At 44.6% G+C, this 25,001-nt stretch overlaps 2 protein-coding genes across 8 annotated transcripts in view; one reads left to right on the forward strand and one right to left on the reverse strand.

The window, feature by feature from the left end:
* KLC3 (kinesin light chain 3) overlaps positions 1–22,250 on the forward strand; it is a 34,389-nt gene extending 12,139 nt beyond the window's left edge. For 2 of the 6 annotated variants that reach the window (XM_029571705.1, XM_029571710.1), the window contains exons 8-13: positions 1,191–1,364; positions 6,907–7,003; positions 8,045–8,082; positions 14,350–14,471; positions 15,699–15,765; positions 20,210–22,250. In XM_029571705.1, the coding sequence (XP_029427565.1) occupies positions 1,191–1,364; positions 6,907–7,003; positions 8,045–8,082; positions 14,350–14,471; positions 15,699–15,765; positions 20,210–20,299 (588 nt within the window). In that variant the 3' untranslated portion in view covers positions 20,300–22,250. The other 4 variants (XM_029571707.1, XM_029571706.1, XM_029571708.1 and 1 more) reach the window with 4 other exon arrangements.
* Positions 22,251–23,694: 1,444 nt separating this feature from the next.
* The window catches only part of ERCC2 (ERCC excision repair 2, TFIIH core complex helicase subunit), a 43,788-nt gene continuing 42,481 nt past the window's right edge, over positions 23,695–25,001 (reverse strand). For both annotated transcript variants that reach the window (XM_029571703.1, XM_029571702.1), the window contains one exon: positions 23,695–24,911. In XM_029571703.1, coding sequence (XP_029427563.1) covers positions 24,819–24,911 — 93 coding nt within the window. In that variant the 3' untranslated portion in view covers positions 23,695–24,818. The remainder of the gene's footprint in view (positions 24,912–25,001) is intronic.

Genomic DNA, 25,001 nt, shown 5'->3' on the forward strand with positions numbered 1-25,001 from the left:
GAGCTTCAGCCCATTGGAGATCTCTGCATGCACACTTATAAGCCTATCGAATGCATTGTGTCCTATGGAGTGATTTTAATGTGCACGAACAGTGAAAACCCAGCCTGTATTGTTATTTATTTAACAGACTTATATTCTACTATTTTAACAGTATTAGACAGCAGGTTACAAAATTTAACATATACGATTTTATACACAAAACAATACGGACAAGACATTTATGTATACTTTCAAAAAAATCTAGTAAATTGCTAAGACAAGACTTCCCTTTGAAAAAAAACACATCAGCTGTCTCCCATTAAACCGTGTCTTTCTAGGTGAAAGATCACAATTGTTTATTGTGAGTTTCTTTAACCTGCTTCCTTGCCATCTATGTTCTCATTCCCTGGGAGCCGTGACACAGGTGATAGCCCACGCACACCGGCATCTGGTCAGTCTTTGCAGAAATTCGTGGCTTAGGCTGGCCTGATGAGTCGTGGTTCAATTCCCAGGTCAGGGCTTCTGTTCCGTGGGCTGGCCGGAGACGCTGTGGAGGCAGCAGCCATCGCTCAGTGGCAACGTCTAGTGGCTAGATAACTTTACCTCTACAGTAAGTGAAGACCTTGGAGAAAAGGGTGATTCCACAGGACTGGAGAAGGGATAATGTCCCTCTTCATACGAGTGGAAAGCCCTTAGGATAGCAGGGTTTGGAAAGCTTTGTGGAGGAAAAGTCCATAGCACATTATTAGCCAGGAAGTCTAAAGAACGCTATTGCTATCCCTGAGAGTAATAGGAAATAGATCTTCTTTTTGGGATCTGCCAAGTACTTGTGACGCAGACTGGGGTGCTGGGCTTGATGAATCTTCGGTCTGGGATAAGCACAGAGGTTACTTAGCTGTGAAGAAGTGAGGGGAGAGCCAGAGATCAACTGGGGGTGCATGGCTTTGTAGACCAGGATTGAAACTGACCAGACTAGATGGGCCTAATGGTCCATATCTTCTATTGCATTCTGTGATTCCTGCAAAGGGGTGGCAGAGCGTAACGTTTATTGATTGCTAGTCAGGGTATGGTCTGTTTCTATTTATGTCCGTAATTCCTGCACTGATGATAACCCCTGTGTGATTACTGGCAACAAATGTGCTCAAAGGAGGGGCAGCACAGAAAAGGCAGTAACTGACTATGCTTTTCTCTCTCTCTCCCCGGGCACCCAGGTTCTGGGCATGGATCACCCAGATGTGGCCAAGCAGCTGAACAACTTAGCCCTGCTGTGCCAGAACCAGGGCAAGTTTGAGGAGGTGGAACAGTACTATGAGCGGGCCTTGCGCATCTACGAGAGCACTCTGGGCCCCGAGGACGCCAATGTAGCCAAGACCAAAAACAATCTGGTGAGCTGTCTTGGTGGTGATGGGAAAGAAAGTCCGAGGGAGGGAACTGAGGAGTATGTGTGAAAGAGTCCAGCCTTTATAGCAGGGACAGTGTGTCCTCTATGTTGTTCAGATCTCCATAGTGTCAGGGCCTCAATGGCATCGTTGTTCAGCACATGGTGGATTTGTCTGCCTCTTGTTCCTTCCTGGGGTCCCCGGACGGCACATTACACATTCTCTCTACTAAAGAAGGTGCCTAGCTATCAGCTACTGTGTATCTGTTTCACCGGTTTGCCCTTACTTTTAATTTTGGTTTATGAATAAGAGGTGAGGGTATTAGCAAATGTTGCAGTCAGCTAGGAGGGAAGAGGTCACTGCCATATTGATCATCCTCGGAATATCGTGGCATCATCCCATAATGATAACTGTGCTAGGGGCAACGGGCGAGTTATCCCAGGGGAAAGAGATCCTTCATAAAGAAGGTAATTCCAGCTTTTAAACACATGGCATATCTTGTCCCTGTATTAAAAAAAAAAATTTTAATTGCAAGATTGATAGGAAATTGCTGTTGATGGAGTAGAAGTGGGGAGCTCTGGCTCATGATGGTTTTATGTTATTTCATTACAATTACATTCTAAAATGTCTCCTTTATAAATAAGAACACAACATAGGGATGTCTCTGATTTTACCACCTGTGGATCAAAATGTTTAAAATCTTCAATTTATTTTATTTAAATAACTGTAGTCATTTGAGATTTCAGTCACTGTGGTGAATGTTTTGCAAAATTCAGAGGCTGGGCAAAACAAAACAAAATAAACCAGAATCCTTCCTGCTCAGAATGAGCTCCATAGGACAGATGGATTACGCTCCACCCTCCTCCTCAAAGCCAAACTGTGAAGAATAAAATGTAGGAGGCATCTGTAAGGGGCTGCGTGTTCTCAGTCGGGGATATGGGTAATGGAATGTAGGAGGTATCGTAAGGGGCTGTGTGTTCTCAGTCGGGGATATGGGTAATGGAATGTAGGAGGCATCAGTAAGGGGCTGCGCGTTCTCGGTCGGGGATATGGGTAATGGATTGTAGGAGGCATCAGTAAGGGGCTGCGCGTTCTCAGTCGGGGATATGGGTAATGGAATGTAGGAGGTATCGTAAGGGGCTGTGCGTTCTCATTCGGGGATATGGGTAATGGATTGTAGGAGGCATCTGTAAGGGGCTGCGCGTTCTCGGTCGGGGATATGGGTAATGGAATGTAGGAGGCATCTGTAAGGGGCTGCGCGTTCTCGGTCGGGGATATGGGTAATGGAATGTAGGAGGTATCGTAAGGGGCTGCGCGTTCTCATTCGGGGATATGGGTAATGGAATGTAGGAGACATTCTGTAAGGGGCTGTGCGTTCTCAGTCGGGGATATGGGTAATGGAATGTAGGAGGCATCTGTAAGGGGCTGCGCGTTCTCAGTCGGGGATATGGGTAATGGAATGTAGGAGACATTCTGTAAGGGGCTGCGCGTTCTCAGCCGGGGATATGGGTAATGGATTGTAGGAGGCATCTGTAAGGGGCTGTGTGTTCTCAGTCGGGGATATGGGTAATGGAATGTAGGAGGCATCTGTAAGGGGCTGCGCGTTCTCATTCGGGGATATGGGTAATGGAATGGGTTTGCTCCTGATCCATAGAGGGGTGAGCTGTAAGAGATTTTGGCCTTACATGTAAAACTAATTTTGTTAAAATGGGGGTGTACCTCAGGGAGTCGATGGGAAACAGAAGAGCAATGCGCAAAACTGAAAGGAGATGTTATAAGGGCATCAAACCTTTTTGTTAGGAAAGTAAATAAAGAAAAAGAGGCCACTATGGTTTTCTAAGAAAGTAGTTGAAAAGGTTAAGCATTCATAAACTACAAGAGATCACAAAAAAAACAATACCTGGAAGAGCTGTGAGAAGCTGGGAAAGTAGCCAGGAATGCATATATTCAAATGGAAGAAAAAATAGCAAATATGGTAAAAAAAAATAAATATATATATTATATTATATATATATATATATATATATATTTTTTTTTTTTTTTTAAAGATATGTAATGTTAGTAATAGAAGGAAGTGCAAAGGTGGCATTGTGAGACTCGGAGGTGAAAGGGAGGAATATATAGAGGCTGATGAAGAGAAAGCAAAATTGTTTAACAGTATATCTGTTCAGTGTTCACTGTAGCAGGGCCTGAAGCAGGATCACATAAAGCAAGTACAAATAAGATTGGAAGAGAGGTACACCTTAATTGATTTCAGAAAAGTATGTTTTGTGAGGAGCTAACTAAACTTAAGAGTAGAGAAGGCGATGGAGCCAGATGGGATACATCCGAGTTTACTAAAGGAACTTAAGAGATGTCCTAGCAGCTCTGCTGGCTGACCTTTTCAATGCTTCTTTACACTCTGGAGAGGAGCAGGTGTAGTTTTCTTCATAAAAGTGGAAGTAAGAAGGAGGCTGGGAACTACAGGCTGGTTAGTCTGATGTGAGCAAACTAATGGAATATCTGCTAAAACGGAGTTTAGTGCAATTTTTGTTATCCAATAGCTTGCAAGATCAATGGCAGCAGGGTTTTACCAGAGGTGAATCTGATTATTTATTTATTTATTTCGAGGTTTTTCTATACCGAGGTTTAGCAGTTAGCCTTCACCCCGGTTTACAATCAAACAAATTGTTACATATAACGGTAGTATACATCAAACTGATCGGGTAAACAATCTATAACTGGAATTAACTGAATGAACACGGTCAGGTCATAAAAACATTAGAGCATTACTAGCTCGGAGGCATATGTAAAATATAAATAAATAACTATGATTATTTATTGGGTTCTTTGATTGGGTGACCAGAGAATTGAATCAAAGGAGAGCGCTAGATGTAGTGTAATTTGATTTCAGTGAGGCCTTTGCCACAGTTCTGCACAGAAGACTTTTTTATAAATAAATTGAACGCCCTTGGTATGGAACCTAGAGTGAGTGAGTGACCGGGTTAGAAACTGGCTGAGTGCGAGGTGATAAAGGGTAGTGGTAAATGGAGTTTACTTGGGAATGGGGGTATTACTAGTGACCAGACCCGGGACTGGTTCTTTTCGTGAGTGACATAGTGGAAGGATTGTTAGGAACGTTTTGTCTTTTTGTCAATGATACCAAAATCTGCAACAGGGTTAGCAGTCGAGAAGACATGGAAAACATGAGGATGGCTCTAGCGAAGCTTGAGGAATGGTCTAGGGGCTGGTAGCTAAGATTTAATGCTAAAAAATGCAGAGTAATATAGTTAGGCTGCAAAAACTCAAGGGAGAGGTACAGTATTGGAAGTGAAATTCTTCTAAGCACCAAAGAAGGAGCGGGATCTGGGGGTGATTGTTTCTGATGATCTTAAGTTGGCCAAACAGGTGCATAAAGCAGTAAAAGCCAGAAAGATGCTTGGCTACATAGAGGGAGGACTAGCTAGCAGAAAAAGGGAGGGGATATTGTCCCTTATGGGTCCCTGGTGAAACCTCACTTGGAATACTGTGTACAGTTCTGGAGACCTTCAAAAGGATATAAACAGGATGGACTACTCAAATGGTCAGTGGTCTTTATTCTAAAGCATGGGGGATAGACTCAAACACTCATACCCTAGAGGAAAGGTGATGCAAGGAAAATATGATAGAGATATGTAAATATCTCAAAGATTTCCATGCATAGGAGACAAGCTTCTTTCATTGGAAAGAAGGCTTTAGAACAGGGCTTCCCAAACCTGTCCTGGGGACCCCACAGCTAGTTGGGTTTTCAGGATATCCACTATGAATATGTATGAGATGAATGTGCATATCATGGAGACTCAGTATCTGCAAATTAATTTCATGCATATTCATTGCGGATATCCTGAAAATCCATCTGGCTGTGGGGTTTCCAGGTTAGGTTTGGGAAGCCGTGCCCTGGAACAAGGGGTCATGGGGTAGACTCAGAAGTTAGCAAATATTTCTTTACAGAGAGGGTAGTGGATGCATAGAACGGCCTCCCAGTGGAGAAGGTAAAGACAAAAATGGCATCTGAATTCAAGAAAACATGGAATAAATGCAGGGGATCTCTGAGGAAGTGAGGGAATAGTAAAGCTAAATTAGTTGGTATGGATAGACCATGTGGTCTTTTTCTGCCGGCATGTTTCTATGGTTTATCTGATATTTAAATCAGATAAAATAAGATCTCAATTTAATTTTAAGAAAGCAGAACGTATGTAACTTTCTTGAGGTAGTGACTGAGTTTATTGTAGCAGTGATAGGGGAATTAAGATTTTATACAGTAGATATAGTTAGCTTTGCTCTGTAAAATTAGAAACAAACTTATGACACAAATTATGTAAACAAACTTGTATTACCTCAAAATCAGCTTGTATTTGTCAGTATGCATTACCAGCTAAATTATCCACAGCTAAAACATTAATTTAGCCAATTTTATCTCATCCTGCGCCGTTATAGTCATTCTTGCTGATGAGTTCGGGATCCTGTCTAAGCTGGAGGGCAGCTCACTAGCTTAACCTCCCTGCAAGCAAATGACGGGTAACACCACAGTCTCAGGGAAGCAAACCCAGAAGGCTTCCTGATATCTCTGTGAATTATGCCGCCAGGAACAGGCTGGAAGTAGCTTGATTGCCAGGGGTTTAGGCAGCGCAAGACTGGCAAGCACTCCCCAGTTGGAGTAGGGCTTGGTCAAGCTTTGAACCCTGTCTTCAGTGCTGATTAGTTCATGGGCATGAAGTTGAAGGGAACAGCAGCAATGGAATAGAGAAGAGTTCTCGGTGTGCACGTAAAGCAGCAGGAGCAGTACTGGAGAAAAGGGTTCTGCGGTCTGTGTAGTCTGGAGTCTCTTTCTTCTCCGACTTCATTGCACATTCAGTTCCATAGGTCCAAATGATAATCTTTGATTGGATGTTACCAATCAGTGGGCTTCTGATCTGACTTCATCTTTCCTGGCATGTATGTATATTTTCTCAGAAATACTGGCATGTTCCAGAAGTTTCTTTCACACATTGCTTGTGTCGTTGCTAGATACAAAGTTTATCAAGGCCGCAGCAAGTCCTGGATCCATTGTACCAGCAAACCAGGAGGTGTGGACAGATATCTGAAAGAAGAACAATGGCAGTTTCTTCTCTTTGTGTAGCTTCTCACAGTTTTTTTCAAAAGTGAAACTGTAGAGGTCATCACATGCCCGAAGACGCCATCTTTGTGTGGGCTCTAGCAGTGCGAGTTCTGGTTCAGCTGTACACAGCCTTTTAGGGTGGCCGACTTATGCCCTATAGTGCTTACTCAGTCAGGGATAAGATAGTGTAGTTACCGAGACAAGGTCAGTTGGTGACACTGGTAAAAGGAGTGTGGTGGTTCAGTTGATGGTATGTTCCTGATCAATAAGGAGATGTGATTATTCAGTCAAGGACACAGGTAAGAAGTGTGGTTGGTCAGATGGGGTATGTTCCTTAAACAGTAAGGGATACTCTTTGAGTTGCTGAGGGTCCTGGAATAGAGACCCTCTCTGTGGCTAACAATATATCTCTTCCTGAACTTTTTACTCCAGGCTTCTGCTTACTTAAAGCAGGGGAAGTACCAGAAAGCAGAGGAGCTATACAAAGACATTCTGGCCACACACGAGCAGGAGCTCCTGGCTGTGGACGGTGAGTTGAGAAGGACTGGGCTATCACAAGTTGTCTGTTTTAGGTCAGCTCCAAGAGGTCATGAAGGAAGGCTAATGTAAGGAAACATTTCTTCACAGAAAGGGCGAAAGGCACAAGGAACAGCCTCTTAGTAGAGGGGCTGGGGCAAAAATGGTATAAAAATTCAAAAGAGAGTAGGATAGACACGCAGGACTATCAGCCGTAAGAGATATAGCCTGGTATGGGAACAGACAGGGCTGGTACAAGAGTGTGAGGCTCCCTTGGTGAACCTTCAGCCTCGTGCAACCCCTATCCCTCCCCCAAATTAACTTTCAGGCCCATAGGCCAACCCCCCTCCCAGAAAGTTTGATAAACTCAGCAACCATGTTGATGCCACCATTCTTTCCAGAACAATCAGGTAAAATACATAATTGGACATGATACATTTAAATGGGAAAATTTAGGTTTCTTACCTGATAATTTTCTTCCTTTGAGTCCAACCAGACCAGTCAAGGATGTATGGATTTAGCACCCCTCCCAGCAGATGGAGACAGAGAAGAATCCTATTAGCTGACATCACCCCCTTCTAGGGCACTGTGGGGAGGAGGAATAGCTGTGGTTAGAGCAGTGGACTATGTACCAGGAGACCAGTGTTTGAGTCCTGCTGTCGCTCCTTGTGACCTTGGGCAAGTCACTCCATTGCCTCAGGTACAAAAACTTAGATTTTTAGCGCATTTATAACCGCATCTCCTTATTGGCTTACAGAGTAAAACATTTTTGTGTCACTGGGAGCAAGATTTCAACCTTGGCTTCCCTGGGTCTCAGCCTGCTGCTCTAACCACCTCCCGGGTGCAGTGCTTGCTTTTACTTGTTCCTATAATCATGACCCTGGGACACTACACCTAAATGCATGTAGTAGGTTCAGGCTAGAACTGGATCTGCATCTCTCTCAAGATCTGGAACTGTGGGCACTCCGACTGGTTGTGGTGAGGGGGGAGGAATGTGTGCTGTGCACCTTTGTCGTTCTCTGAGTATTGATACATTTTTTTTTTCTTTCCCCAGGTGAGAATCAATCGGGCACCAGCAACACCCAGGCCAGGGTAAGTCCTTGTGCAGCAGGTCCTGCCCGGCAGGATAATGCCACCACTTGGCAGGGGAGGATGGGAAGAGGTAGAATCACTAGGGGCATTCATGAACAGCAGGCTATAATTACCCCCCCCCCCCCCCTTACAGGTTTATTTGCCGCAATCTACTGGCCTGGAAAGATAGCATTAGGCCAGTAAATTTAAAAATGATTCCCTCCCCCCTCAGTTTACTAACACTGCCCACTGGAAACAGATAATTCGATGATAGCAGAGTCTCTTCTGGTTCCTCCCACCTGCCCCCTTCTGTAAGTGCTCAAGGTGAAATTACCTAATAATTTCCTTTGCTTTAATACAGTCAGACTAGGCCAGATCAGTGTTATGCACACCCTCCAGCAGATGGAGACAGAGATTAATAGGCTTGCTGATGTCACCCTTATAAACCTCTGTGCTGACACCAGTCTGCCAGTATTTCTGTAACAAGCAAATTGTAGGCAAGCTTAAAAACAAAATCTCTTAAACAATATTTCCTTGGTTTTATATTTTTCAACCAACTCTTGGTTTTATACATCTATAAATTATTTGAAACCAATGGACTTCCAATAAAATCAGAATCTGGAAAACCCAAACAAGGAAAAAAAAATACACAGCTTACCTGCAGAGTAGTATGAATATGCTTCAACTGGCTAATATGTCCTTCTACCTGTAAATTATTTGCTCAAAGAGGCAAAAAGGACCACACAATAATTGGAATGTGCAGCAAAGGGAGGGTTCTGCGTTGGTCTGACTGTATTAAAATAAAGGACATTATCGGGTATGTAGTAACTTCACTTTTCATCCAGTCAGACCAGGCCAGACCAGAGCTGGTAGAAGCACTAGATGGCCACCTAGAGCGTCATCGGTATGGGGGCAGCAACTCCATGGCTTCTCCTTCTTCTTGCCTGCGTGGCCCAGAAGAGGAAGTGGTGGGTCCATGGAGGCGGGAAGAAGGAGAGGCCATGCTGTTGCAGCTAGAAGAGAAAGTGGCAGTATTGACCCAGACCCACACAGTATTCCCTTGCTGAGCAGACACAGGAAGTGGAGCAGCATCAGCCCCCACAGCCTCAGGAAAGTTAAAAAGGTCTGCCTGCCACTTGGGCTGAAGGAGGAGGCTGCTGCTGCTGGACTTGCGTTTCTGATGGGGAAGAAATGAGAGAGAGAGAGAGCATGTCTGTGTCTATGTGCATGTGAGAGCATGTTCTGTGAATGAGCATGTGTGTATGTACTAGAGAGAGGTGAAAGATTATGAGCAACAACCCCTGATAATCCATGATAATCTCAGGACATCCGGAGATCAAAAGATCTCAGGTATGGACAGCAGAGGGTTTTTTATCCTTTTTAAATTTTAAGTATGGAGTGGTGTTTGCGTCTGCTGTTTTGAAATCTTTTATTGGTCTTTGGAAAATTGATATGAGTTTTAAATTATTCTATTTGTCAGCTGTTTTGAAATATTTTTTTATTAGTATGGTTTTATTTCTATTGAAGAATTATATTTCCTGATTTTATTGTTTATTATTTTATGAGGAATTGTAATGTTTCTGTTTATCCATTGTTGCACTGCACACACAGTCTGGCTGGCTTGTTATGGTTTACAGTTCAGTTTTGGTCTGCACATTTGTATTACTACTTTATAGTCTCTTTATTCTGAATTTGGTGAGGATCTGTTTTTTGTATTTTGCATGTAGAACTGAACTGACGTAGTCTGCTAGTGTGTAAGGATCTATAGCAGCTTGGCTTTTTCTGTTTTCCTAATGGGTGTATTGGTGTAATAATTGCAGTGTTACCTTTTCATAAGTAGGGTTGTTATTGTTTGAGTGCTTTACAGATCTCTAAAGGAGAAACCAAATATAACTCTGCCCAAGAAACAGCTTGAGCTCTCATAGAATAAGCCCACACTAATTTCAGCAGTAGCACTCCAGCATCCACATAAGCTGCCATAATCACCTCCTTAATCCAATGTGCCACTGAAGCTCTGGAGGCCAATCTGTGTACTTCCTACACAACAAAGAAGTGATCAGAATGCTGCAAAGCACTTGTGACCTTTCGATATATCTTAAAAGAAGTCTCCTTGCGTCCATCTGCCAAAGGATCGCGGAATCTTCCACAAGCTTGTCTAGAAAAGGAAGACAAGGAGATTGACTGATTCAAATTGAACTCTGACACTACTCTGGGAAGAAAGGAAGGATCTGTATAAATCTGAATGCACAAGAAAGGATCCCTACATGAAAGCACCTGTAACTCGGATGTCCTTCAAGCTGAACAAATTGCTACAAGAAAGACCGTCTTCAGCGAAAGTAGCTTTGAGATATCCTCAAAAGGAGTAAGAAAGATAAAACCAAACTGACAGCCCATTGAGGAATTTAGAAACCTTAGCAGAGGCTGGATGTGTTTAATCCCCCTCAAGAATGAAGAAGCATCAGGATGAGAAGAAATCAGTTTGCCATAATTCGATATCTATGGCAAGAGAGAGCTCCCACCTGAATCTTCAAAGGATTGAGAGACAGGCCTTCTTGCAAAAATTCCAAAATCAAGGAACCAGGTAGGCCACAAGGGTACTCTGATGGATGTTACACCAAATACTCTCCAAACTCGTACATAAGCCCAGGAAGTGGAAAACTTCCTAGCCTTCAGAAAAGTAGCTACTACAGCTGGAGAATAACCCTTTTTCATTAAATGTGCCCTCTCCAGGGCCAAACTGTAACACAAAACCGAGCCGGAGCCTTGTGAAACTGGACCTTGGCACATCGGTCTCTGAAGATCTGCATGCCCTGGCCAGCAAAGCTAATCTGGGCTACAAGCAGGACCAGTCCTGGATACTCAGGGTTCTGGTGAAGAATTCTGTCATAGGCCAAGGAGGAAACATGTTTAAAACTTTCCTCTGTTGGCCACTTCTGAAGTAGGGCATCAATTCCGCACAACGAGCAAAGAACCGGTGAACCTTCGCATTCTGGCTGCTTGCCATTAGATCCCAATTGGCTAAGCCCTACTTTGCTACAATGTGATCAAAAGTCTCCTTAGAGAGGGATCATTTATTTATTTTATTTGAAAATTTTTATATCCCGCCATATCATAAATTCATGGCAGCTAACAGGAAATCACATACACAATCAAACTAACTAAAGCTAGAAACATAAAACCAGGTTATACAACATAAACAACAAAACACAAATAACACTATAAATGCAAGTCAAAGATGTTGGAACATTCCCCGGGATCCACCACCTGATGACTGAGGAAATCTGCTTCGGTATTGTCCACCCCTGCAGTGAGTAATGCCGATAGAGCCTGTACATTCTTTTTTCCGCCCTAGGAAGCAGTGAATCCATCTCCACTGGCACTTGTGGACTGAGTTCCTCCTTGATGATTTATGTTTGCCACTGCTGTAGCACTGTCAAACATCACTCTGAAAGAGCTAGGCAAGTCGCCCTGGTCTCTAATTTGATTTGTGGACCAGCTCACCTCATCTGGAGACCAGTTTTCCTTGAACAAACAGCTCCTGGCAGCGTACTCCCCAGCCTGAGAGACTGGCATCAGGGGTCACTATGACCCAGGAGGGGGCCAATAATTCCATCCCCTGCGTTTAAGTGCTCTATGTCAAGCCACCATTGCAGTCTCTTCCTCGGTGATCCTGGGAGCGGTATCCTCTCTGAATACGCTTGAGACTGGGGACTGTATCTGGAAAGCAAGGGCTTCTAAAGGAGATGCATGTGTACCCGTGCCATCACGGATCCTAGGGTTTGACGGTAGTAATAGTAGACCCTCTGGTCTGTTAAACACACTTGATCCAGCTTCGTATCGAAGTGAGCCCTCAGATACTCCAGTGTCTAAGATGATGATTGCTCTTGGAAACACTGACAATCCAGCACAATTCCTGTAGGACTTGGATCAGAAAGGTTCTCCTGAAAGGACTTTGCCCCTATCGCAGCCAATTGGTCCAGATAAGGGTTCACCAAAATTCCGAGCTGCTGTAAAACGGCCGCTGGGACAGACGGAGAATCCGTCAGCTCATCTATAACTGCGATGACACTGGGAACACTAGACCCTCCCACCACCACCACAAAATCACAATGAGCAAGATCTGTCCGGGCCAGAGAACACTCCCTGCAAACTGCCTTAGCCACCCCAGCCTGTACCTTCTGCACATGACATGCGGAGCACAGCAAGGTCTTTCTCCTGCTCTCCTCCACTTCCAACTCCCCGCGGGTCCCCTATCTTCCCTGCAGCACTTGCAAACTCTAAAAATGTACCTTTCCCTGTTAGCAATAAATGATCCCCTTCAGGGAGCTAATTGTCTTTCTGCAGCTCTGGAGCCTCCCTGAAAGCCTTTTGTTTACTTTCCTTTTTTTTTTTTCCTTTTACTTTATTGAGACCGTAGACTAACTGGTCAATGCAGAAAGATGCATTCAGCCGTTCGCATATTTCTGTGCACAGAATGTACTGCCGATACAGCAAGGTGTTTGTGTGCAGAAAATGAACGTCCCTAGATATGGGAGTACCGCTTAGTGCCCTTGCATGAAAATCCCAGGCAAATGCGGGCATTAAACAGTACTGCCCAATGCAGAGAGACTACTTTTGGCCAGCTCACATTATTTTAGTGCTGGAAACTTAACTCCTGGGACAGAGCTGGAGTTAAGTTTCCAGCACTGCTAAAAAAAAAAAAAAAAAAAAAAAGGTTAAAGGTGAGAGCAGTCCAGGTAAGTGCCGCCATTTAACCGATTTAAGTACTGACTTATCCGGCTATCTGGCAGCTGCTACCCGCTGCTAATTAGCCAGATAAATCAGTATTTATCAAGCTAAGTGGTGGCAGCGGCTACCATCACTTACTAAAATAATGGTCTGTCAAGGATGCGTGCCCCCTCCTTCCCAAGTTGAAATGCGCTTTCGTTTTGTCCCGAAAGCACATTATAAAGTTTGGACACTTTTTTTTTTTTTTTTTAACTCCTAGGGGCTGATGTAATAAAGTGTGCCCCACCCTGCGCACAGGTTAACGAGCGGTTGGACGCGCTAGACTAACCCCCGCTGAAATAAGAGGATCTGCCCAGTATGGACGCGTCTTTTTACTTACACTTTACTGCATCAGCCCCCCCCCCCCACACCCCGATGTATTTGCATAGCATTAGCTTACTGCGTTGGGAGTTAAAATATATATTAAGCTGAGCGTTACAACCATGCGCTGAAATCAAACGCCCAGTGTTTTAACGCTCAGCTACCTGCATCAGCCTCAAAAGCTTTCAAAAGCACAGCTCCTAAAAATCAAAAGGCTTCTTTAGATGAAGAGGGGGGCTGAAAGTGACAGAGAAGGAGAGAGAAAATTCTAATACCCCTGGAAGCCCCCTGCCCCTCACCAGCTCAACAGAGGGAGTGAGCAACTGCCATCATCCCTGGAGCTACCCCAACAGCTTTATTAAAATGTCTTAAATCGTTATCGCTGAAGCTCTAAGTGATGCACAAAAGGAATCGTACATACCTGAAAGTTACACACAACAATTTAACACAATGTAAATACCTTTCACTTCTGCCTGTAAACTGAAGCAGGAGTTATTTGCTTAACTGAGGGAGGTAGAACCTGTCTTTCACCTCAGGAGCCCCCATCTTGTTTAACCAGTCAGTCATCCACTGGAGACAGAGAATACTGGCAGGCTGGCGTCAGCACGGAGGTGTGTGAGGGGGGACATCAGCGAGCCCGTTGGTCTCTGTCTCCATCTGCTGGTTGGCTAGCGTAACCCACTGGTCTGGCCTGGTCTGAATGGAGGAAGAGGCCATCATTCCTGAGTGAAAGCAAACAAAGTCACACTAGCCACAGCACCTGCCTGAGGCCCTGCGCTTATCTGTAGCAGGGAGTTTTGGGGGTTTTTTTTAAGCAGGGGTAGCCAACTCCAGTCCTCGAGCAACAAACGGGTCTGGTTTTCAGGATATCTACAATAAATAATATGCACGAGAGAGAGCTGTATACAATGGATGAAATGCATGCAGATCTATCTCATTCATATTCATCGTGGATACCCTGAAATCAGGCCTGTTTGTGGCTCTTGAGGAGCAGAGTTGGCCACCCCTACTTAAGGGGTGCGATGCAGCACCTGTAGATATTCTTATTTCTCCCCGCTCATGACCCCAGGTCAGCAGCCGATGGGGCAGCACCTCCTACATCTCCAGGGGTTGTTAGGGAAGAATGCTAGCAGAACAGACAGCTAACATTTTTCCCTCTCTCTTTTTTTTTTTTTTTTTTTATACTTGCATGGGTCTTAGGGGAACCTGAGACGGAGCGGCTCCTTCTCCAAACTACGTGAATCCATCCGCCGCAGCAGCGAGAAACTCGTTCGCCGACTGAAAGGAGACGGGCTGCAAGATGCCACCCCAACAAATTCTGGGTGAGAAGAATGACAACTTCAGATCTAAAATTACGCCAGCTCATGGCATTCATGCACCTCAGCGCTGCCCTGCAGAACTCCAGCATGAAAACTCCCCTCCCATCACAACCTGCCCCCCCCCCCTAACTTTACTCTGTAGCAGCAGCAAATAGTCAAGGCCCCCTGTTTTCCTGAAATCCCCGTGGCTGCCACGAAATTGGAGGGACCAGGTTAAGAATGTGTAGGGGCACACCGCTCCCTCCTTCCATGATTTTCCATCTCCATTACCCTCCACCCCCCATTCTGGTACCTCTGCTGCTGATCTGACAGGAGGAGGAGAAGGGGGAGGGGAGCAGCTGCAGTGCATCATACTACATCCTCCTCTTCTACGGCCCACGAGGTTCAAATCAGGAGTCAGATTCCGGGTGGCAGAAAAGGATGTGGCACAAGACACTGCTTCTCCTCCTCCTACTGCCAGCCAATCAGCAGTGGTGAAAGAGGTATAAGTGAGGGGAAGAGGGGCTGAAGGGAGATGAGGAGTATCGGCTGGCCGGGTGAGTGAGAGGGAGCAGAGGCTGGTGTGTGTGTATGAGAAGGAAGGCATCAATATGGAGGAGTGGGTTGGGAGGGGGGGGAATGATGCCAGGGGAGCATGATAAGAGAAGGGAGAGGGACCCGTCTCTTCCTCGATTCCCTCCCTTCTTCTCCCTAGCATTGGGGGGGGGGGGGGGAGGTAGAGGGAGCTGATGGGTGTTTGAAGAGAAGGGAGGACCTTGCATTAATTGTATACACAATCACCTAGAATGAAGGTGACCCAAAAGAGGAAAATGGTAAAAACTGACTTGGATAAGGTCCTTGTATTTCTGGCTGACAGCAGGGGACATCTTCTTAGCCACGTGGACTGCAATAAATGTAATTGGGCAGTTGGGATGAACCTATTGGTGACTTTCTGCTCTTAATAAGTAACCTGAGATCCCTTTTCCCTGTTCTGGAAAACGAAAATACAAAATAAATTATTCAGGCACACAAACAAGATTGGAAAAAGACTTTTCTTTAAAATGTAAAATAAAATTAGTGGTATTTAATATGCAAGAGAGGCACATTTTATGCAAATGTGCAGGACTGGCAGAGAATTTCAGAAGCTTTGATGCAGATTCCACCCTTGCTGTGCCTCAGGAAATGAGCTGCGAAATTGGCACTCATGGTGGATAAAATCGGAGTCACAAAGTCTTTTTTCTCTTTTCCTAGGATGAAAAGAGCCAACTCACTGAACGTCCTGAACGTGGACAGCAGGACAGGTACCAGTCCCCTTCAGGTGAGAGCTGCCTCTGTGCTGTTCTGTCGCTTAGTTTTTAACGTTCAACAAATCCTTTGGATTGATTTTAATTCTGCTTCCGTTCCTGCTTGTGTTATATTTATATATTTACCTAATCTTCATCATAGTGCCAGAGCACGGGTGGGCAGAATCTTCAAAAGGCTGAAGTAGAATCTCTGTGGTGGTGAGAATCTGGAAATCCTAATTCTGGTTTCCTATTTGTCACTCACCTGTGATCTGGAACAAGTCACTTAAGTTCTTTGAGGGAGAAGGGGGAAAGGTGAACATTTTAGGCACATTATACATTAACTAACTAAATTGTTCAGTGACCAACTTGTTCAGACCACCACAGAATATAAGATGTCTCCCATTCATTGTATCATATCCTTTTTATAATACAATGAATGGGTGACATGCTATACCATACATAATAGTTAGAGTTACTCATTCCCTGAACTTCTTAGTTTATGTAATTAGTTTCATTTTGGATACAAGCATAACTTCTAGCTGTCTCACTGAGACTCCTTTTCATGTGTACGTTGACACCATATATGTTAAGTAAAATGTAGAATATATACCGTATTAGGAGAAATTTTGTTACCTGTTAATTTCCTTTCCTTGAATCTTGCTACACCAGTCAGACAAGTAGGTTATTTACAACCTGCCAGAAGATACAAGCCGAGTACACTGCTTTCTCTGTGATGTCATCACTACTATTTAGAGGTGGAGCAGTTCAGAAAAAAACAGTATTCTTAGGAAAAAGCACTGAAATATCATAAACATGAAGACTGTCAAAGAGAAAAAATTTGAAAAATTCCTGTTAAACTAAACATCCTGTATAGCTGAGACATGATGACAAAAAAAAATAAAAGATGAATCAAAACCAAAGAGTAATGCTCGAACTAGCCATAGACGACATCTCTTTGAAGGAAAATATGCGTAAAGCATTGCCCTGAAGTCTAGTTTTCCGGGAGGGTCCTGGACTGGTGTAGCAGGATTCAAGGAAAGGAAATTAACAAGTAACAAAATTTCTCATTTCTAATCATTGTGCTACACTGGTCTACACAAGTGGGAAGCATCTAAGCCCAACTAATATGGGAGGGAGGAAGTAAGGCTGCTCTGAGAACACCGACTCCACATGCCGATTCTCCTTCACAACAACATTCAATCTGAAATGCTTAGTTAAATAGTGCAATGATAACCAAGTGGCTGCTTTGCAAATGTTCTGTGCAGCTAAAGCAATCGCTTTTGCCCAGGAAGAAGACTGTGCTTTAATAGCATGAGCTTGAAGAATCTTGGCAGCCCAATGCCCCTTGAGTAAATACTCTGAAGCAACTGTTTCCTTGATGCACCTTACTAAAGTTGCCTTAGAGGCTGCATCACCATTACGTGGCCCTTCAAACCAAACAATCTGTCTTTTGGAAGGAATTTATATCTAATGAGAACCCGATGGGCATCTAAAAATTTTAAAGATCTGTTATTGCCCTGACACTCCTCCCTGGAGAAAGCCGGCAGCGAAATGAACTAAATCAGATGAAAAGGAAACAGCACCACTGAATAGAAAGAAGGGATCAGACAGAAAGAGGCTGAAGTTCAGAAATATGTCTAGCCAACCAGCTACTAGAAAAAACTGCCTTTAACAAAAGACCTTTGGCCAAAGCATGTTTCAGAGGCTCGAAAGAAGAAGAGACTAAAGCTTTGAGAACCAAACTGAAGTTCCACTAGAGAACCATCAGCCTGAAAGGGGGACAGTGTCTCTTCACTCCTTGAAGTAAACAAGAAATGTTCGGATAAGAAGATTCCTTGAACTCCACTCCTGTAAGAGAAGACTGTGACCAACTGGAGCTTCAAAGACTTTAATGCCAAACCTTTCTCGAGGCCATGCTGAAGAAAGGCTAAAATAGAAAAGGGGTCTTGCTTCAAAGAGATGCAAGACCCAAACATAAGCCAAAGATGTAGATCTCTTACAAGACCAACATGGTAGAAATTACCATCTTAAGTGTGACCTCTCAAGAGCTAGACCATAAGATAAAATGATAATGGATCTTCTATGGCAATGGGATCTTGAACAAAGAGGCACCAAGTCTCTGAGAAATTCAGAAGTAGATATATGCAGATCTGACAAGGTTATAAATATAAGGTCTCCTTGACCAATCTGGAGCCACCAGAACTACCCAAACACTCTTGTTCACTATTTTTCTTAAGATCTTCCCTATGAGAGGTCAGGTAGGAAAAAATACGCTAACTTCATCTTTGGCCATGGTTGAATCAGGGCATCTATTCCTTCAAAGCCAATCTCTCTGTCGATCGAAAAAACAGAGCCTTGGTATCCTTGCATGTTGCCATGAGATGCAAGTGAGGAGTGCCCTAATGGTCCACAATCCTCTGAAATACCTCTTGACTGAGCTCCATTCACCTGAAGCTTGACTTGAATGTTTTCCTGTCCTGCAGTGTGTGCTGCCGCCAACTACAGAAGGTTTTCTTCTGCCCATGGAAACAGAAGACCGGTCTCCTCAGATACCCTGGGATCCAAGTTCCCCCCCCCCCCCCTCTCTGCCTATTCATATAAGCCACCACCATTACATTGTTGGAGAGCACTCTTTCTCCCTTTCCCTTCACCAGGGAAAGAAACTGTAGGAGAGCCAGTCTTATAAGCTCTGGTCTCTAACCTGTAAGGCTACTTCCCGCTGAAGCCCAATTGCTTGAAGAATCTTCCTCTCATTCCTTGTTCGATGTAGTCTGGCAGCCCAGGGATCAGAGGAGAGAGGAGGGTAGAAAGAGGGAACCAGCATCACTGATTTTCAGGAAACCCCTCTTCTCCCCCCCCCCCCCCCCCCCCCAGTACCAGGATCAAGCCAGCTCGAGGTCACTGACCCCCTCCCCCGTTCCTTGCTCATCCCTAATCAACTAGGGAGAGGTCCAATTCCACCTACCTCCCCTGGGAGGCCTTTGTCCACCAAAATCTTCAGAATGCAGATCTGCACCTTTACCCTCTGCTGGAGCCAGAGAAATATAGAGAGGCTGCATATCGTAGTTCTTTATGTGGGGTTTTTTTTTTTTCCAGTAAAGCTTTCATTCTCTGTCTTCATCTGCTGATAGCTGAGAAAAATGCAGGTGTCTAGACTGGTCAGGTGGGACAATGAGGAAAATCCACTTACTCCCTGCAGTAAGAATAATAAAAATACCCCTCTAAAGTGAGCCTTAATTCACAAGCCTTTTCCTTACCCTGAGAATCTTTTTTTTTGGGGGGGGACGACGACACATTTTAACAGTAGGCTTGGAGGAAGGAGCAAGGTGGGGGTGGGGGGATGTTACAGTTTTAATAATAATTTAGGAAGCGTGAGCGAGGATCCTTTCTTAAATCCTTTTTTCAAACTGCCTAAAGCGAATCCCTCTGCCCTCAATGCAAACCTCCTCTAGGGCTGGGAACATACACTGCAGCGCTCGCTAACCTGGAGAACCAGACGCCTGGCCCCTTGACACGGGGAAGCAAAACCTTCTTCCGAGGAAGTCCCACCAGGGAAGGCAGGCCCAGTGCGACCAATCCTGCTGCCCCACCAGAAGGATGGATCTCTTGCTGGAGGCAGAGAATGCTGGCTTTTCCCGAACCAAACCACCTCTAAGCAGTAGTGATGACATCCCAGAGACAGTGGTGTACGCTGCCTCCTCTGCTCATAGGGGGACTTCTCCATGGGTCTGCACTGATGTAGCAGGATGATTAAGAAAGGTGTATTTTTCTAACAGACCTCGCTGAAGAGGGCTATGGGGGAAATGGGAGCACAGGTGAATCCCATGCCTTTCATGTCACTAATTTTCTGGGCTGAGCCTAAGGCAGAAGAAATATTTATAAATGAGCACGCTTTCCATACTTAGCTTGCTTGTTGGTGTGGATTGTTTCCATTTTAATGGCCTAAACTGGTGCTTAAACATGAACCTGGCATCGGTATTTCATGTTCCAACCAACGTGTATATGGGAAGTCGCTCTTACGTGCTTCCACTCACATCCATATCTCTCTCCTACCACATATCCTATGTACCCTACTCCTAACCCTCTATACACCAAACCCTTTTACCCCCTGACTCATACTGTCACCCATTCATACACATGCTTGTAGTTCTGTACACTCCATCTACCCATTTATATACTGCTCTGTAACCCATACACTGCCATACCTATTCAGTCATTTATAACCCTATAAATCTCAATACCATTTCTCCATATCTACCAATCTTTTCAAACTGCTACAGAGCAGCCTACCACCATATTCTTACTCACAACTCCATGCACCAGTCCCCATTCCTATCCACCTGCTCCTAAAAAAATCTGCTCACACATTTGCATTAACCTAACCTCCCCTCCCTTCTTACCACTCGCCTCCACCCCCGTGTGGTTCTCATGCTTTGAAGCATCCCGTCACCCATTTGTTCCTTTTCTTTCCTGTAGCAGGCTGCTGGGAACCTGGCAGTCTCCCGAACACTGAGCGCTAGCACCCAGAACCTCTCCCACCGGGGCTCCCTGTCTGGCTCCAGCTAGAGGTGCACGCGGGGGATGTCCTGTCTCCTCCCATCCTTCTCACAATACTCCAGAGGACAGAAGTCACTCCCTGCACAGCAATGCTACAGCAGCTGGAACTCCTGCACCTTTCTCCTGCTTCTGCCACCCACCGAGCATTGGATGGTGTGTTCTTCCTGATGCAGCAGTCTCTAAATAAGGTTGTTTTGCACGTACCATGACAGAAATAAGCCTGACCTGTAAGCCAGTGCTAAGTTAAAGTATGATCGTAATCTCACATTTACTGCAAGAGGCATCAATTGTCCCACCTCAGTCCTCGCTGCACCAAGTCATGCTAGGGAAAGAAGTCATTGTATGTTCCTTCTCGTGGTCCAAAATAAGAATTAACTAGGACCAATGCTGTAGAAATGGTTTCCAGTGTTGTATCCTCTGAGGGGAGGTGTTAGTATTTGTTTACAGTAATAAGAGGTTTTGATACTTCCCTGGCACTAGTGGTTACTAGAGAGTGACACACACGTCCAAGCTCAAGGTGGATGATAGAAGCCACTTTACAGTGACTGCTTCCCTGGGGGTGTGTGCATATTGAGGAATAAGAGTGAGCATTCCTGTTGGCACCAAGTTGTTTATATGTGCACTGTACCCCAGAAGTGTTTCCAGTCTTCCTGCACCAGCATTGCTCCAGCTGCTGGTCTACTCCTCCCCTCTGCCTCCAGCCCACCATCTAATAGCCTTATAGCACCTCAGAGGCTGAGAATAACTTATTTATATCCTTCCCCTTCAGAAACAGGATACGTGCGTTTGTACATAACTCGTTAAGTGCACCCTTGCCTCTTCTCAAACTGCTTATAGACTAGGATGTGAGCCACAGGCACGTGGTACCTTAAGAATGACTGGTCCTTGCCTCTTTTACAAGCCTTGTACGGAGTGCTCAGCAAGAAAGCATCACCTCCAGCCAAGATGGGCAAAACATGAGGCCATATGCGCTCCTGTGAGTCAGAAGGGCTATTTCTCTACTTTAAGACACCTCCACGCTTCTTGTTTGATAAAATGACCTATTGCCCCCACAAAATGTTTACATCAAGGAAAGTTGCTACTCACCACAAATCAGACTAGCTGTTCCAGATGTTCTGGCCCACAGGGTTTTCTAACCACAGATGTGGTGTACTATGGAGGTACTCATCTCATGCATGGGATAGAGCTGCTGATACTTGTTACAGAGGTGCTGTTACCTGGCACATTATTCATTCCAGATCTTCTGCCCACAAGGTTTTTTGTTACAGCTGTGCTACCATTATGGAGCCACCTGTGATAGATGTGCTGTCTCATATGGTTTTCTGTTATATGTGCTATCATTATAGGGACTGCGTTTCAAATGTGCTGTCTCATAAGGTTTTCTCTTACAAATGTGCTATCATTATGGAGCCACCTGATATAGTTGTACAGTCTCATATGCTTTTCTGTTATGTGCTATCATTATGGGGCTACCTGTTATAGATGTGCTGTCTCATATGGATTTCTGCTACAGCTGTGCTATCATTATGGGGACTACATGTTTCAAATATGCTGTCTCATAAGGTTTTCTGTTACAGATGTGCTATCATTATAGAGCCACCTGTTATAGATGTGCTTGTATGGTTTTCTGTTACAGATGTGCTATCATTATGGAGCCACCTGTTATAGATGTGCTTGTATGATTTTCTGTTACAGATGTGCTATCATTATGGAGCCACCAGTTATAGATGCGTTGTCTCATATGGTTTTCTGTTACAGATATGCTTTGAGGATGGGGCTACCTGTTATAAATGTGCTCTCTTGTGCTGGGAAGTGGGAGGGAGAATCTCAGGTCTCCCACGTGGAGCCCAGCTACTCCAAAAATGTTTACAACTGATTTTTGTAAAAAAAAAAAAAAAGGAAATTATAAATGCATGGTTTCTATTCACCCTCAATGGTACCTGACTTAAGCTAGAAAACAGATGGCAATAAACAAAGGCTTTGTCCTGCTAACTTTTAAGTTAGCCTGACAAAACTCGACATTCAAATATTTGCTAAATTTTGTCTAAGCAACTCCTTAACTGCACAAAATTTAGCACAAGCTGGATATCATTATCCAAGTAAGTCTGGTCAGCCAAGCAGCAGGCCTAAAGGTGCCTAGATAAGCAAGAGCAAAATAAAACCTAGCAGAGTCAGAACCCAACCCACAAGAAAACAAATTTGGCAGGGCCAAGCAGCTCCAGATTCCCCCTCGCTCCTGTCCCAAGAAAAAAAGATATAACAGGCTGAGCTGATACCCTCCAACTTCCCTAACTAAACAAGCATGGGCACCACACTCGCTCCCCTGAACCTTCAAAAGTGCCCTGGCTGCTCAGCAGTAGGAGAGACTTTTACCTGCTGCTGGGCTGAATCCTAAGTGCTTGTAAGGCTGCCATATACCAGCACTTAGCATTCATTTATTCACGTCCCGCCACGAGGGAACAGACCAACGCCTGTTCAGAATTAAGCTCTGAACTTGGAATGGTCCCTTCACTGAGAGGAAAGGAGCCAATCACTGTTCAGAATTCAGTTCTGCGTGTGGACTGGTCTAATTCATGCGGGGGTGAAGTGAATGCATACGCAGTGCCAGTCCCTGTCACTTGTACCGGCACTTAGTATTCAGCCCAGCAGGAGCAAGTAAGAGACTCTCCGCTTCCTGCTGGGCTTTTGGGCAGAAATCTGGCACACCACTATTTTTAGATTAAGGGTTGTTGGAGGTGGGGAGGGGATCTGTATGGCTGAGGCTGTTCCAGGAGAACAGGGGCATTCAGTGCTGCTTGGCCCTGCTAGCAGGGGACTCTGGCACTGCTGGCCTGCTACTTTTTTTTTTTCCAGTATTCAAAAGCCTGGGGCGTGGAAAAGTTATGTAGGTAACTTTATCAGTATATTCAGCAGCACTTTTACCTGGTTATGCTGCTGAATATCCAGGCTTCTGAATAGGGACCTCAAAGATGGTTTTGCGTGTGGGCAGCGCTGGGGCTATTGTTGGCACTCACACCCTGTAGCCAGTTGCTTGCTGCCTGTTGTACAAAGAGGCATGTCTGCTTATTTATTACTATCGGGGGGAAAGGCAAGCTTTGAACAAAAATAAAATACATTTTGAAACAGGAAAAACAAAAACTAAACATGCAGTCTGTGTGTCCTGCTGTCTGGGCTTTCCTTAGGTGGGGACAGCAAGATCCTTTAAATCATTCACAGCTACCCATGAAGGAGTTTTAGCCCTGAAATAAGATTTTTCTTCAACCCTTCTTCCATCTTGCTCCCCTACCTGTACGTTTTTGTAAACCAATCAATGCTACTATAGACTTGAATGGGGAGGAAAGCGAAGGCAGGACAGATTTATAAATACAGACTTACCCAATAGTGCTCAAAATGAACCATACATCTTACGAAAATGGTATTTTTTTATTTTAGTGTTTTCAAATATAAAATAAGTGCTTTCTGGCACAACACTTAAGAAAAAAATCCTCTCCACCAACCTCTGTGCTTTATTCAACCAAAACTAGCACAAGCCAGTTATTTAAAGCTCTACATTGCTGGAAGATTCAGTTAAGAAAAATGGTACAAAAAGTTGTCTGCCTTCTCAGACTCAAAAAATGCAAGGGTAACAAGGGACCACGCCTCCATTTGCAGAAGCGGCCCTGACTCTAACCTAATCAGAGTCATAGGAGAATGCTGGGAGCAGCTCCAGGTTTTGACAGCCTCCCTTCTTTGATATCTTCAGTTTCTTAGTGAAAGGAGATTAAAACAATCAGAACTGTATGAGGCATCTGGCGGTGCTAGAAAGGTACCCTACCCTATAAACATTGTATTTTATGAGCTATTCAGACTCCCAAAGAATAATTTGCCAAGAGTTAGCCTTTCCTTTCTCCTACCTGTGGCAGTCCTGGCCATTTCTGGCAGCTGCTCATCTTCCCTCACAGCATTTCCTGGCTCACCTGTGCAGACAGTGATACTGCTGTTCCTCTGGGCAAAGGCAGAGACGACTGAGGCCTGGGGACATAAAGGGACTCTCCCCAGAGATCTCACACACTGCATCAGAGGCAGAGCCAGGGATTAGAAGCGAGACACAGGGAGGTTAAAGGACTCATCCAAGCTCAGAATCAGTGGCAGTGTCAGGGTGCAGGAGATAAGGAAGAGGATATTAAAAATGTTTACCAAGAAAGGTAACATGTTAAAATAATTTCTTCAGGTATACAACACGAATAAAAAAAAACCCAAGGACTTTACTACTGTAAACAGGCAGGAAGTTCCATTTGTATCCCTAAGAAATGTCTCAGCTTCTTAAAAATACTACTACTGGTCTTGTGATGAGAGACCCCCAACAGCAGGAATAAACCCATGTATGCTGCATGGCCCGGCCCTTCTTCCCAGGGCCCGCTGGAATGGTGCCGTTACCCCCAAGCGTGCTCTCGTTCTTTACTAACGCTGCAACGTTACAGCCATTGCACTCTCCTTCTCTAGCGCAGTTACACCTGCTGTGCTCCCCTTCGCTGAAGATGTGGCACAATTACACTTGGTGTGCAATCTGTTCAATCTTTTGCAGCATCTCCTCGGACTGCAGCTGTTCCAGGGTGAGCAGCGACAATCCCAGCTGGTCCTCCTGCCAGAAGTGGGGTAGAAACAATACAATTGCAGTCAGGCTATAAGACTCCCTTCTCCTATAAACCTACAGAGAAATACATCAAGCCCT

The sequence above is a fragment of the Rhinatrema bivittatum genome, chromosome 11 (assembly GCF_901001135.1).
Source record: "Rhinatrema bivittatum chromosome 11, aRhiBiv1.1, whole genome shotgun sequence".
NCBI lineage: Eukaryota > Metazoa > Chordata > Amphibia > Gymnophiona > Rhinatrematidae > Rhinatrema > Rhinatrema bivittatum.